The sequence below is a fragment of the Ammospiza nelsoni genome, chromosome 7 (genome assembly GCF_027579445.1).
Source record: "Ammospiza nelsoni isolate bAmmNel1 chromosome 7, bAmmNel1.pri, whole genome shotgun sequence".
Lineage (NCBI taxonomy): Eukaryota > Metazoa > Chordata > Aves > Passeriformes > Passerellidae > Ammospiza > Ammospiza nelsoni.
The window spans coordinates 23,758,435-23,774,014 of record NC_080639.1 but is presented as its reverse complement, the minus strand read 5'-3'; the positions used below and the strand labels follow the sequence as shown (position 1 = coordinate 23,774,014).

Here is a 15,580-nt window from a genome sequence, read left to right as displayed (position 1 = left end):
CATCTGTTTCAGAGCAAAAAAAAAAATGCAGCTGAAATGTGATATTAAAAAATAAAGTTCATTATTGTTACCTTAAAGTACTCCAATGTTGTAATTTTTCTTAGCCAGCATGTTAGTTGCTTTTATACTTTCTTTATCCAGTGCTATGCATGCTAACAGATAACAATTAAAAATTGCAATTCATTTGTTATTAGCTAAAATGGAGATTTAAAATTCCTCATTAACATAATGGAAATGAATATTAAGAGAAATCCATAGATCTTTTTGTTGTTTAGTTTGAGGGGAAAAAAACCAAGCCAAATCTAAAACCAAACAACTCAGCCCAAAAGTACTGAATATGTTATTATGCACAAGAATAAGCAGTTTGGCTGTTGGGCATTGAAAGAACCTCACAACTATAGACATATCAACAAAAAAGTAGTGTCTTTGTGTGTGGTAATAAATCTTTTGTGTGAACATTTCTGCATGAAAAGGGCTCCTAAGCCACTTTGTGTGAGGGCCCAGCATGTGAGGTGTATTGTGAGCACCCAAATCATTTACAGGATGTAAATGGTGAAATGGAGTTCTGCTAATCCTCTGGTTTAAAAGTGTGTCTACTGGGGTCTCTAATTTACAAATATTTACCTTTTTCTCTGTATTCTTTTTACTAGATTTAAATAAATAGGAAAAAATCAGTCTGTGTCTGGAGCAGAAAACAACTGCAGGTGAATAAGGCTTGATTGGCTTGATTTAACTTTCTCTGAGATAATCCCAGGGCCTAGGTCCTTAAAGAACATCAAAGAGCAACAAGGAAGAGAAAGAGAGAAACAGGACAAGAAAGAAGAATTAGAGAAGAAATGTTTCTGTGTAACTTACATTTACAGAAGACAGGCAATATCACTACTTTTTTTTCCAGCGAGAAACTATTCAGTCACACAGGTGAAATGAGAAAGCTCAATCCTCAGTAGTTTAAACTGCATTCATGAAAAAAACCAATTTTTTTTCTAAATTTAAATCAGCCCACAAAATTTTTGCACCCACAAAGACAGGTGCAAATACATTCCTAAACACTAATTTATGAGATCGTGTGTATGAACAAAGAATTATGAAGTTCACTGTATATATCTAATTTAACAAAAAATAAGCTTAGATGATAATTTAGAATCCTCAATATTAAAGACAAAATTAAAACTATTTTTAGGCCATTTTTTAAAGATGTGGCTGTAACAATAAAGGGTCATTTAAAAAAATACTTCTACTAACCCTTACTACTAATATGTTATCTTTATTTGTCCCAACACAAGATATATATTCTCTAACAGAATGGTTATACCACTGCAACTTGTAAACAAATATCACATAATCAGCTGAGAAGAAACAAGTTTAGATTTAGATTTCCTGCCAGTAAAACTTAAGTTTGTAGTGTTGGAGGTGCTAATAGAAGCCTGCAGCCATGGGTCTTTTATGCATATCTTGGTTCTTGTAAGTCACATTTTTAAAAGTGGTTGTTGAGCCTCTGTACAGTGGATTTGTTTCCTAAAAAACACAAAACAAAAACAAACAAACAGCCCAAACAAAAACAGTTTAAATGGGAGTCACACAATGTTTGTATAGAAGTAATGGATCTTTGAGAACTTTGGTGGCTCACTTGTGTTCCAAGCCACTGAAATCCAGACTGATCTGAATTCAGGCAGCACAAACCAGCCTGGGCTCAGGAACATGCTTCCCTTCACATCAGCCTCCCAGATTAAAGTAATGCACATCATCAAACAATACCTCATCAATTGTGTCTGATAAAATTTGTGTATGAAATCTGTCAATTAGACATTTAAAAAACCACAGAGTTTCTCAGCAGTTAGGTGTGACTTGTCATGGTGCTCTTGTCACATACAGTACCTACTATATGCTGGGAGAAGGGAAAGTCTCACCTGAGCTTTCCGTCCTGGCCTCTCATCAATCACTTCCTATCCCTTACTCTTGTGATAGAAAAGAAAATTAAATGCTTCTATCAACTGTATCCTTCCCTTCCATCTTACCATACCTAGCTTTCCTGAAGGATAAAGAAAACATTCTCAGGTGGCCTTGCCTGTAAGTTAGTGATTTTTCCCAGGTCAAAACTGAAGGGCTGACAGTGCCCATTCTTGGAAAAAGTTGCAATCGCAGGACTTTGTAGGAGAGTGGAGCTGTGTGAGCACATTTTCTGCTTACTCAGCATGCTTTTTTTGAAAAGATCCTCAGAAGCCTTAAAGCTTTTGCAAAAGAGCAAGAAAGTCAAGGGCAGAAAAGAAAGAAGAAAAGGGAACATGTGGTGCAAGCTTATATTAGGTGCCCAGAGCTATAGATAGGAAAAAAGGCCTGGATTTCTCTGTCCTTTCCCCTGCATTTGGGACAGTTCCATTCACTTCTGCTTGGTGGGAGTGAGCTTGGATCATGACAGAGGCCAAGAACAACCTCCCTTTCCTAAATAGCTCTAAACAGGCAGAGGGCTACACCTTGGATAATCATACAGGCAGACAATAGCATTGTTAGGATTAATGGAAGACTGGCTACTAATTAAAAACTATTCATAAAAAACCAGTTGTCTACACATTCTTACATGTGGAAGAAATTAAACTAGGAGATGAAACACTAGATTATTTTCATCTATTAAAGAATTGTAATTTTACTTTATAGAGTAGTAAATGTGTCAAAAACCTACCAGCAAAACCTATCCATTTAAAAGAACAAATCAAGATCCAGAATTTTAAAGGCAGCTGTGCATCATGTAACCCAAACTAAAGAACCTTGTATAAAGTCAATGTATTTCACATACCGTTTGCCATTTAACTTTTGATTTTTCTGCTTCAAACTTGGCCACCTCTTTTCGGTCTTGAAGTGACACCAGTAATTTCCATATGCAAAGTAAAACAATGCCAATGAGAAGGACAGCAAGGGTGACACCCACCACTATCATTGGGATATTTGGATGCTGTGCACAATCTGTGGAAACAAAACCAGTTATGACTGTGGATAACCAATCAATAAATTTTAGGCAATTAAAAACAGTCAAGAGATGTGCTGAGATTCTCATCTGCCATAAGCTGGGCACACTTTTTTCTTCAAGTTCATGCTATTTTTCTTCTGCTAGATTCCTAAAGGGTTTGTGAAACCAGCTGAAAAATATTGCATTAAAATGTTTTAAAATTATTTGTTAGCTTATTCCACTGCTCTTTTACCATGACAATTAGCAACTGCTGGATACAGACACAGATTCTGAAAAGTCAGAAAATTGATTTCAGATCTGTTTCAATATAATTATAAAAAAACAGGGCTGAGTTTACAAAATTATGAATTTTACAATGTTATGGATGGAGATCTATTTCAATTAACTGATATTCAGTGGGTTGCAGAAGAAAAGATTCTAGCGAGATCTATGTCAGGGTAAAGTGACCAAAGATATTGATAAAATAGAGGAAACTGCATTTCTCTCATGAAAACAATGAGGAAAAAAATTCCTTCACTTTTGTTGAAAATGTTGGACTGTGCACTTGGAAGGAATTTTGCATTTCAAGTTCTGCAATAAATTTTACAATATTTCAGAGATCAGACTTAAAACTGAAATTTTTGCTTCACCAAAACCCAAAGAAGTTTGATTATTTTAATATTAAAAAGTACTGTCTATGAAAGTTACTGAACACTACCATTTTACAAAATTTTCTTCTGAACCATGGTTTCAGAACATTAAAAAATTCATTTCAGTCTGGCGTGTCTTACATGATTGCATTTCCCATTCTGGTTTTGCTTGATGGCCTCAGTTAACTAATTCTGAGAGGCTCTGTTTTGAGCCCTGGGCTGGTGTTCTGGCTACTGGTGCCATATTGACTTCAGTTCCATGAATGAAATTGCATTTCTAGAGAATTTCTTGAGGTCTCATCCCAGTTCACATTTTATGGTCCAGGAGCAGAACAGCAGATGACAGTGAAACTGGTTATTGTAGTGCTGTGGGTGGGCCATTACACAGAGGTCAATGAACTCACTGAGGTCAGTGAAAAAGTGAAAAGAAGATATTTCATATTTCTTCTTATCTTCTTTTTTTTTTTGCAAATCTACTTAAAATACATAATAAATTATTTAGTAAAGATAAAATCTTACATTAAATACTTGAATCTTAGGGATTTAGGGATGTAGTTTAAGAGGTGTGCTACTTCAGTACTACCTTTGTCACAAGCACCGTTGTGTATCTAATTTCAAAGTCATTTATAGTTTTATCACATAATGCAAATGATGTTTGGTATCATCCTCTTGGAACTGCACAAGTTGCTGAAAAATTAACTTATTCTTACAGCCCAAGGATCATTCTGGCCATTTTTCATGAAAGGCCAATTATTTATGTCACTATTGCATTAAATAAGTACTTGAGGAGATCTTTGGCTGGGCAGAGAAGAGCTACAAACACAAGGAGGAGATGTGCTGCTTTAAAGAGCTCTGCTTCTAGATTGCTAACTTTGTCTGTGGTTTTAAATCAGATTTCACCTACAAAAAACTAATATTCACTGCTTACCTTTCTGTTCTATGTTGTGAATGACTGTCCTTCCCTGTTCATCCACAGCCAGTAGAAATGTGGTTATACACTCATTTTCCCCCTGCAAAGAGCAGGAAATGGATTTATCCTCTGAATAATCTGCAGAGGGAAGGAAAAAAGTAATTCATCAGATCAAATGAAATTTAACCTTTAATAACCAGAGAGACTGCTGGCATTGTGTTTGTCACAGTCTTATCTGCAGATGGTAAAGAGTGAAAGACAAAAGCAAAAATACTGTCAGAATTTCTACTAAATTTAATGTCTTTTCTTCCAACCTCAATTTTGTTTAGTTTCTGATTTTTTCACTTATATTTCCAAAGAACTGATCCAGATGTTGTCAATCTACACTGACCATCTAGTGCACCTTGTTACTTTAGTGTACTGTGAATTTCAATGAATTGGAAGTGCTCCCAAAACTCTTAACTGGCAGATGTCTAGGAAATGTAATAGCCTCAAATTATGGAACAAAGTAACCAGTGGAACAAAGTATGTTCCTTTCCTTTCCAGCTACTCCTGCCACCTGTAGATCATGTTTCAGCAGTAGATATACATACATCAAGCAGCTGTGGGTGCTGTTAAAAGGGCTGCCATTCATTTCCTACACAATAGGCCCCTCAAAGGTCACTGTGTGTCCAGTACTGCTACAAGAGTAACAGTAAATAAAGATTAATAACAGGATAATAAAGATTAATAACAGAACACTGCCAATCTGAGATTTTGTAACGGGATTCTGGATGAAGCAGATAAAGTGACCTGAGATGACAGTCTGACCCCATTTATTCATCCCTCCACTTACTGTTGATTGCAGAAAAATTTAACCCATTTTTTCCTTCCAGATTATTCCTAACTGAGGAGCTGAGAAAAATTCATTCAAAGGGAAGAGAGACAGAAGGAAGCTGACTTTGAGGGACAATATAAAGCAAATAAGCAATCAGAAAGTGAGAGTACAAGTGCAGAGCTGGAAATGTCATCATTTGGAGTGAAACTATAATATTTTACAGAGGAAAAAATACTTTGTACCTGTGTACAATAATACCTCTGGGGCTGAATGTTTATGTTTTCATATAGTCCATGATTTGAGATGTCACTGGAAATCTAGGTATGCTTTTCAAATCATTTTAGTCAAACTTCATAGGATTTATTTTTAGAAGAAAGAAAAAGAGTAGGCTTCTCAAATATTTCTTTAAAATGATTGTCATGACCATTATTTTCTACCCATTCAAAACTCTTAATGAAATTTCATAAGCAATTGTGCTAAAAATCTTAAAGTCCTCAAACTTTAATATGAAGAGTAATTGAATAGAAACCAGACAAGAATAGAGCCTTTTAAAGAAACCTACGCTACATTAAAAAAAAATGCTTGCTCTATTATTTTCTTCCCCATAGTGCTTAATAAGATTTGGTTTTATAGAAAATACCATTAAACACCATAGAAAAGATGGAACTATTGACTACCCTCCAAGCCTTTTCTCTGCTTATTATAAAAAGAGAACCCTAGCTGGTTGGATTTTAATGGAAACTTGCTCTTGATTTGAGCCTTGTGTTTAACCTCTTGCTGGCCCTTGGTGGCAGCACCTTGTGTTATCTACCAACGAGACAGGCAGCCTAGACCTGCTGATTTAACAAGATCTGATTCTGTTAGAAAGGCCATGAACTGCAAACTTATGGCTCTTGTTGGCATGTCACAGTTCCAGTAACACTGACAAAAGTTTTGCAATATTTGTACTTTCCCAACTCTTTTAAGCAAGCAGACTCAAAATACTAACTTGCTTACCAAGAGGAAAAAAAAGGATAAGGATGGATAGTTGTTAGCTATCCTGAAAATGGAGAAAAACTTGCAAGCATATACCAAATATCATCTAGAAGGCAGTAACTGCACATAGATTAGTTATTTTTACATGGTAATTTTTTGTTTAACGTCATAATTTGAAAGCAAGGGGAGCAGAATACTGATTATGTGCAATAATGTAGAAATGAAAGTGAAAATGCCAGTTCAAGCTATTCAGAATCCAGCTTATGGTTAGCATTTTTATTTCTCTGATATTATTTTTAGAATGAGGGATCACTAAAGAGAGACCATTGCATATGTTCTTTGCAGTTCATCAGCATAAAAATTTGCCTACGTAGGTAAATTCCTGTAATTTACATCCGTGTAATCTTCTGCATTCTGCAGTGAATTTTCACACTCTTCTGCAGCCTAATTCTGGTAATCTAAATTGTATTTGAAATAACTGGAGTAACACTGGAGGAGAAATCAGGTAACAGTGGCAAGCAGGAGACTCAAAGCATGAAAGACTGTTTCATAGCAGATACATTTATAAAAGATTTAACAACAAAAATGTTGACTGTAAATGTAAATGTCATTATGCCCTTTCGTGTTTGCCTTTTGCTCAACAAATGCTTTTTTTGAGCAGAGTTCACCTCACTCTGACTCATAACAGAGTTGTGCTGACAGAGAGGTTTATTCACCCTCCAGTACCCACTTTGCTGCTGCACTGGGAATTTGTGAGGTGTCAGCACTGTGGGGTAGGAAAAAGAAAGGCTCTCCAAGGAAAGTATAACTGTCCCTGCTGGGCTTGTGGCAGGAGCAGCCTGGTGCCCTGTGGCTGAGGTGCTGGCAGGAGATGCCTTTTAGGAGTTTTGGTTCCTCTTGCCCAGTGAGTAGAGCAACAAGAGCTCCTCCTACACCTATGTGGCAAATGGGTGATTAGCCTAATTTAAGTGTTCAAGTATTAAAAGTGAATGAAAAGAGAAGTTTGAAAGTGGTGCCTGCTGTGGAGATAAGCCCAGCAGATGTGGAGCCATCAGCACCTACAGAGCTGCTGGACACCCCAAGTCCTGGCAGATCCCTGGGCTGACCTCACCTGCTGGTGGGGAGCAGGAGAAGAAACCCCTGGCAAACCCAGAACCAAAGCAGGGAGGGGAAAGGCACGACTCAGAGCCTAAAATGGGCACTCCCAGGAAACAGGAAAATGTAAAGCCCACGCTTTTTTGTTGCTTCACACTTCCAGTCATTATATTGCAACATCCATGTACAAATAGAAACAAAATTTTTGAAGCACTAACATTTTATTTAACCTAGAGCTTTTACTTTTTTCTTTCCCCAAAAGCCTTGAAGCATTAAAGAAACTAAAACATAAGCCAGAAAGAGGTATACTACCCCATGAAGTTGCTCAATAACATGTCTTAAATATTATGTGGTGTGCTACTTATACCACTTTCAGATTGGTGGGTTTTGTTCAGATAATAGTTATTATTCTATTATTATATTTTAGCTATTATTTTAAAGGTTATTTCTTTTTTTCTTTCAGGACTTCTTGGTGAGGCTACCCAAGCATTTCAGATGAAACAGTTTGCAACAGCTGTTTCTTTTTTTTTTTTTTTTTTTGAGGCATCTGGATTGGAACATGAAGGTTGGAGTTACTGCTGTAAATAAATTTTACATCTAAAGAAGTAGCTGACAGTCCCAATCAGGGAAGCACAGGACATGAAAAAAAGAAAATATGCAGGAATAAGAGATGATATTGCCATGTTCATATTCCTGTGACCTCTGTATGTGAACAGAACCATATAAAAGGCTGTTTTTGCTCTTGATTAGCATTCATTATATTTAAAAGTATAGTATTTCATATTCCTAGCTACAAATATTTTCCATCTTACAAAAGCAACTTGAAAACTTTACTAACTGAAGACTTACAATACAAGTGCTTATATGACTTTTAAGCCTGTAAAGATAGTTTTATATTTATAAATATATACTGAAGTATTGCCATCAAAACCAAAAGGTGTACCTTTGCTGGAAGGATGTACACCAGTGACATTTCTGCATGCACACAGCTCTGGATGGGCTTCCAGGAGCTTGCAGATACAAACCTTAGACATGCACACATGAATGAATGAGGATTCATTTTCATTCTTACATTTGTCTTGTTTAATGCTTATGGTACATCTGTGATGTGGATAAAACTAGCCTATGTCCTGCCTTACTTAACAATTGCTTGTGCCATAGGGTTGGGACTAGAATTGCCACTAGAATAAACACAGGCTGCCTGCTGAGCAGGCACCTTCCTTTACAGAAAAAAAAAAAAAATGCACTTTTTGATTTAAAGGTTTGTTTTGGTTCTTTTTGATTGGGGTGGGGTTTGTTGGTTTTTTTCCTGATAGTACTATTTTACTCAAGATTAATTCCTATTGCAGAAATTTCCCTTGATGAAAGGCACTTTTGAATTAAAGCAAACAGCTGAAAGATGTTCTTAGCCTTTCAGAATACAAGAAATGTCTTTGCCACTGGTTAAAGGGCTGTGTTTAGTCATCAGCTGTAACCAAGAATCTGCCTAAGGACAGGGGTCAGGTTTTGTATTTGTAAGGCTGAAGAAGCCCTGCTGGAACTCATGGTACAGGCATAACAAACTCAGGAACTTTAATATATCACTCACTTGCAGGGATTGGTATCTATTAAATTCTATACTTTCCTGCATAAACTACTTAGAAAATAGGCATGATCTGACAAATGAATTACCTGGAAGCCTTATACCAGCCCAGTTCTGCATTTCCTTCTTGCCTCAGAAGAGCCACAGACAGACAGTAATTCCCTTATGACCCATAATAAAATTCCACAGCAGAAAAACAAGGCTACTTTCAAATATAAAATTACTGAAAGTGGAACCTCCTGCTAATCACACACACACACATAAGAGAGGAAGATTGAGTATACCAACCCTTTTGCATGCTGACAGTTGCATCAACCAATTTGCATTTTTCACTGCAATCTCTCAGTGACTTGTCATCAGCAGCCAAGTGACATTCCACACAGCTCCTGTGGAAAATAATTCAGCAGCTCATCAATCTCTGCCTGCCACAAAGCAACAATACAAAAGCCAGCATGTGTGCATCTGCATTTTAAAAAGCAGATAAATAAAAGGTCTTCTGCTATGGATACAGTTCTCAGGAATATGATAGGTACTGCCACAAAAAAAAAAAAAAAAAAAAAAAAAAAAAAAAATCCTAACAAAACCAAAGGAAAAAAAAAAAAACACCTGAATAAAGGTACTGTGGATAAGCTCTGTCTTGTCCTCTATTCTCTCCCAGATTGTTAGCTACCAGACAGAACCCCAGGCAACATTATTCATGTAGGTCTATCAGACATGTGATTACTCCCATGTAAAGTTCCACTTTGAAAATTAAAAAAAAAAAATATTCTGAACAGCAAATATTCTCACACTAAATACCAGCTGAAGAAATTCCTATCAGATGAACAATATCTGAAATTGACTTCAAAGAGGTCAAGCTGAGGCACCTACTATGAGTTTGCCTTTGTTGCAAGAGTATTGAATAATGCATTAAAACACTTTCCAGGTGTCTCAACAATTGTCTCTTGAATATGGTTGCTTGTCTCAGGAATTACTTAGATCCTATTTATACTAATGAAACTTACAGGAAAATTATTTTTTATTCAGTGGTGGAATGATTGAAATACTATTTAAAAACAGAATCTATACCAATTCCTTTAGAAATCTCCCTGTAAATTCAATGAGGATTTTAATAAATCCAGAGGAAAATAAAACAACAAACAGAATTCATATATGAACATTTCTGATGGAAAACGTGTTTGCTAATTTTTCACAAATAGCTTCAGCCAAATTGAGTGGCTGAGACTCTGAGAAGCAGCCTGAAGGACTGACTTCACTTTAAAAAAAGAGAAAAAAAGGAGAGAAGAGGGGAGAGAAGAGGAGACGGAAAAGGAAAGGAAAAAGGAAAAAGGAGAACTGCAACAAAACATAAAAAAACTCTGGCTATCTCCTGTTGTATTGAGTTACATACATCCATGGAAATAAGCTGAGGCTGCTGAGTTTATCTTTGGGGATGGAGGTGACCTTATCCCTTGCTCTGGAAATGGTCAATAGTAAAAGTGAGTGGGTAATGGGATAGCCTCTATCTCATGGAGATAAATTCAGTATTGGTGGTGGTTTTGTCATATTCACCATGTTTCTCATGCTACACTCTCTTTCTCAGCTGCCTTGCTATTGATCTCCACCCTCTCTGACCTGGTCTTTCAGCTCTCTCAGTTACCCTCCCAGGTATTCCCAGTGCTCTCTCTCTTGGCTTTTTGTGCCCTGCATTTCAGCATGGAAAGACACTGAAACAGAAAGAAAAGATCCAACACTGCATACAATATACATGTTTAAATGGGTTAATGTAATGCCTATCATGTAACTTTATATTTTTTATTCTTTCCCAAATTGGGCAGAGCAAAGCAGCAGCATTGTCCTTTTTGTTTAGAGCAGTTGCATGCAGAAACTCTCTTTGAACATGCTGAGAGGCTCAGTTTTCTTAGGGCAAATTTAGCACTAACAGAAAGAGATCAATGAATTAATCAGATCATAGAATAGCTTTCCACTCAGATACACTGTAGACTGCAGTGACAGGTACGAAAATACAGGTGTTGGAAAGAAATGGGTCTCAACTCTGAATAAGGAGACAGGACATCATCATGAACCATGCAACCTAAACTGCTCAGCACTCAAAAAGCAAAGCCAGGGTCATTAAAAACATGTGTTCTGTGAAGTCTAATCCACCTTCTAGCTTAAATTTCTGCTGAAGACTGCTCCATTTGGACTGCAGCCCTACAAGAGCTCATGTAATACAAGCATGAGCAATGGTGTACTTAGAGTGGTCATCTTCACAACCTGAGTATTTTTGGTTGCTTTTCCTGTCATGCACCATAACAGGCACCTTGCATCACAGCAGGAAAGCTACATAAATTGAGTATGCTCAGTGGATAGAAGATATTTCACCATTGACAATCAATTTCTCACCAACTTATACAAGACATACAGCTACCCATTTATTCATTCCCAAACTATTATCCAGTTTATTATACTTAGACCTTTTAAATTTAGCCAAGCTTAGCTGAATTTGGACTATGAATTTGGGAAGGTGTGAAGCTTGAGGGGACAACATGACCTTATTCATATTTATGAGAATGGTAATACAAATGCCAGATTTTTCTGTGAGGCCATATAAGTGTCAGATAAGGCCACCATTCTGATTAGTTGTACAGCCAGGGACAGCAGTGGAGGTTTAAATTTTTACCTGTGCTGACTTAATTGTTTCACATAAAGTCCTTTTGTCCAAGAGTAATGCTCATGAATGGTTGATGTATGAGTTGTGACTACCCACCTTAAAGGACAAAGAAGCTCTTGGGTTCTGGACTCTAAATCCAGTCTACAGACATGGCAATAAACACACTGCTGAGGCTGTGTAGGAAACAGATACCTGGATGATATAAACATCAGAGGTTTAAAGCCACCACATTACCATCTGGAACTGCAGGGGTCACCGCAGAGGGGGCATTTTTCACACGTTTGGCCTGAAGCCGCTGGATGGGTGCAAGCACACGTCCCACAGATGCATTCACCTCTCCCACTGCACAGTGTCCCATCCTCGGCAATGCAGGTGCTGGTATCAGTTGTGCAATTACAGTATTCACCAGTCCATCCACTGTGGCACCTGCATTCCCCACAGTCACAGTCACCATTGCCTGCAAAAACATTTATTATACTTCAAATCAGTCATTGATAATTCAAAAAGAATCTGAAGGATGATCTTTAAAATTATTCTCTTTAACAGAAAATATTTTGCTCTCTCCAACTCTTCTTCCTAACATCTTTCTTTCTCTCCCAAAATCTTCAGTTTTAAGCCAGAGGATCAGATCTTTGCTTATCCTGGCTGTAAGCCACTGCAGCTCCATTCTCTTTATTGGAGCCCTCCGTGCAGATCTTGTATCCTGACAGTGCACGACCTAATTTGTAAATACTTCCGATTTATAATGGCATAGCTGACACTATTTTAAGTCTAAAGACCATTCATAACTAGTAACTCTTTAAACTGAATTGACTGCGACTGAGTATATGATGAAAATACAAATTCCCAAGCTCCCAGCCAAGGATGAGCCATAGAGGCCTAAGCGGGGACGCTCCCAGCAGCCGTGAGGGGCCGTACCTGCGCACTGCAGGCCGCGGTGCCGGACGCACGAGAAGTCATTGCACTCGCAGCGTGGCCCGTAGACCTTTCCATACGGGGACGGGTGGCACAGGCACTGCCCGCAGTAGCAGTCGCCTCTGCCGCTGCAGGAGCTCTGCTCGGCTGGGCCCCGGCAGGAGCTGGCACCGAGTGAGCTCTCGTGGCACTCGCAGCGCAGCCCCACGTAGCCGGGGCTGCACACGCACACCCCGCACTCCAGGGAGCCTTTCCCTTGGCTGCACTTCGGGCTCTGCTTCTCGGCCTTGGCCTGGCACTCGCAGCTGCAGAGGGGATGAATTTCCATCTCCAGCACGTCGCTGAGGCCCACAGGTTTTATCTTGATAAGCCTTCTGGTTTTTTCACACGAAGAGAGACTAACAGTCACATTGAAAGAGACCTGGAAGAGAGAACGGGGCTGCTGGGAGCACAGGGAACTCTGCAGGGTGCTTGGGAGGTGCATGCACAGGACAGAGTAAGAGAGCCATAGATTCTGCCTGCTTTTTGGTGACTTGTCTGGAGGAAGATCTTTTAATAAAGAGCAAACTCTCCTTTGGTGTCCTAAATTATATGAAGTTCATGTCTTTGGAGAATAAGTTCTTCACTTACTGTATTTCCCACTTTCACATGAGAGCATTTCCTCTGATGTGGAAAAAAGGTGCCATTGTTACAGATGGCCGTGAAGGAGAGATTGAGCCCTTCTGTCTCTCCCAGGATCTCCAATTCAACCTCAGACCTCAGCTCCTTCAAGGAAAAAAATGTCAGATGAATGGAGTGATAACATTGCCATGCGCTGCCACTGCTCCATGTCTGAGGAACGTGGTCTGTAATTTATCCTGACTTACACGGGAGCACACTCGTGCTTTGGCACTTAGTTTACAGAACCCTCTATTTGCAAGAGAAATGGGGAACGAGCAAAATAAAGCAAATGCTGACAGACCCAGTGGAAAGCAGTGGTGGTATCACTTTAATATCTGCTATCACAGGGCTTATTTCCTGCCCTTCCAGCAGAACAAATTCAATGTTTTATTAAATCACCTTTCATAACTCTGCTGACTGATGCAGGTTTTAGGTCTGGACTTTCTGAGGAGTAGATTTGCATCCCTGATTGCATTGCTAGGTCTGGGCTTTTCCTGATTAGCCAAACTGTGTCAATATTGCTCCCTCCCTTCCTTTCTTCTCACAATGGAAATTCCTGCTTCATGAGCTGTTTATGTTATTTTAACCTGTATTCAACAACATCCCCATTATTTAAATCAATTTGTTCATCAAACTTCCATTTAGTGAGTCACATGCTGTCTTATACTAGATGTCTACGTTTTAAGTCTTTAAAATACTTTATAGCAACTTTGCTTACACAGCCTTAATCCAAAGCCTATCACAGGCCACGGGGAAATTCCCTATGACTTCATTATTCTGTGGATCCAGGAAATGGAAATTTTTCAAAAGTACCTCAGCAACTGCAGAGAAAACATCTCACTGACTTCACTTTGTGCTCATAGAAATTTAATTGCTTTCAAAATACCCCCTGCCCTTCAAACAGAGCACAGAAAACTTGCTGACCTTACTTCAGTGAGTCATTCTACTCAAGGTAGCAGGATGACTCAATGGAGTAAAGGTCTGGTGGGGTAAATCAAAGTGAAAATAGAATAGGTATAAACCTGCATAGACAACTCCCTGTCCTGTGTACATGTTCTGGATTCTTAGGAAATTTATCTTAGGGTTGTAAAATTGTGCCCTGAGCAACAGGTTTGTAATGCTGGTAAGTTTGAATATGCCCAAATTTCCATTTCCCTTTGATTTGGAGGTAGATGTTTGCGTCACTATTGAAATGATGCAGAGTTGTCAATAATAATTTGTTTGTCATAACTGGACTCTCCCAAAAGGACCCAAACCAGCAAATCTCTAGCTAAAGCTATGACTGAGGACACTTGCTTAGGTTGCAGGATGTATCACCAGTAATCCCTCTCCACTAGCTGCAAAATTACACGGTGCAGAGTGCAACATAGAGGAAATGAAATGCTGCTGAACACCAAATTGTAATACTTTGAATTCTGGAGTCTGTATTGGGTCGTTTGAATGTGCCTTGCTGTTGTAAGAGATCAAATTATTCATCTTACAGCCTTGAAAGTGAACGCAAACTGTGATAAATTCAAGGTTTTTAGATCCTAATATATGTCAGTACTTCTAATGATGCTTTAAAACTACTCAACTGTCTGGCCATAGTTTGAGGACAAATAGCAGACAGTTAATAGCAAATAGCAGCTTTAAGCCATTCACAGAGAAACATTTGTGGTTCAAAAAATTTTCTGAATGGAACAGGCAAAAAAGTACTAAATACTCATGCCTTTGTGTTACCTGTCCTTTCTAATACATTATTTCTTTGTTCTCATTTTTGTGTAAGTGCAGGGATTACAAACTGGAGAAAAAAGGGTAATTTTTCTGAAATTTTAAATTCTTTGAGTGGCTTTAATTAAATGGCCTGCTATCTGTCACAAAGCATTTTAGCCTACAGCTCTACAACATGAAGTTGTGCAGAATTCAATGCTAAACAAAGCAGGCAGAAATATGCTTACAGAAGAAAATAAACTATACTTGGAAAGAACATGAGAACTCCTTGCAACAAATATTTTGACAGCTCAGACTTTCTTAACTTACTTCCTCTCTGAAGCTCTTATATGACAACACATGGTGAATGGCGTTAGCAAACCTTGTGTTTGCACAGCAAGTAAACACTCAAGAAGACTTTAAAAGTGTTAAAAGATTTAGCCTAACTCTACTCCCAGGGAGTAAAAAGTTATTTATTCCTTTTCTTGTGAGTGAACAAGCAGAGACACAGGACATTGAATTACACTTCTGAGAGTATAATGAAAAGTCTCTAACAAAAGTCGTATTTGTTCTGTTTTGCATGTGATTTTCAACTGTAGGTCTCCTGTAATTTCCTTCTTCACAGCTGAAAAAAATTCAGATACCTTTACTCCTCTCAAATAAAGAGGTATTTAGTGCTTCCTGCTTGGAAGA

At 38.2% G+C, this 15,580-nt stretch overlaps 1 protein-coding gene across 1 annotated transcript in view; it reads right to left on the bottom strand.

Annotated features, from left to right (window-relative positions):
* Positions 1–1,206: 1,206 nt before the first annotated feature.
* ITGB6 (integrin subunit beta 6) overlaps positions 1,207–15,580 on the bottom strand; it is a 29,176-nt gene continuing 14,802 nt past the window's right edge. The window contains exons 10-16 of the mRNA XM_059475766.1: positions 13,169–13,303; positions 12,542–12,959; positions 11,858–12,080; positions 9,259–9,356; positions 4,520–4,639; positions 2,792–2,958; positions 1,207–1,515 (exon numbers count right to left, since the gene is read on the bottom strand). Coding sequence (XP_059331749.1) covers positions 1,414–1,515; positions 2,792–2,958; positions 4,520–4,639; positions 9,259–9,356; positions 11,858–12,080; positions 12,542–12,959; positions 13,169–13,303 — 1,263 coding nt within the window. The 3' untranslated portion in view covers positions 1,207–1,413. The remainder of the gene's footprint in view (positions 1,516–2,791; positions 2,959–4,519; positions 4,640–9,258; positions 9,357–11,857; positions 12,081–12,541; positions 12,960–13,168; positions 13,304–15,580) is intronic.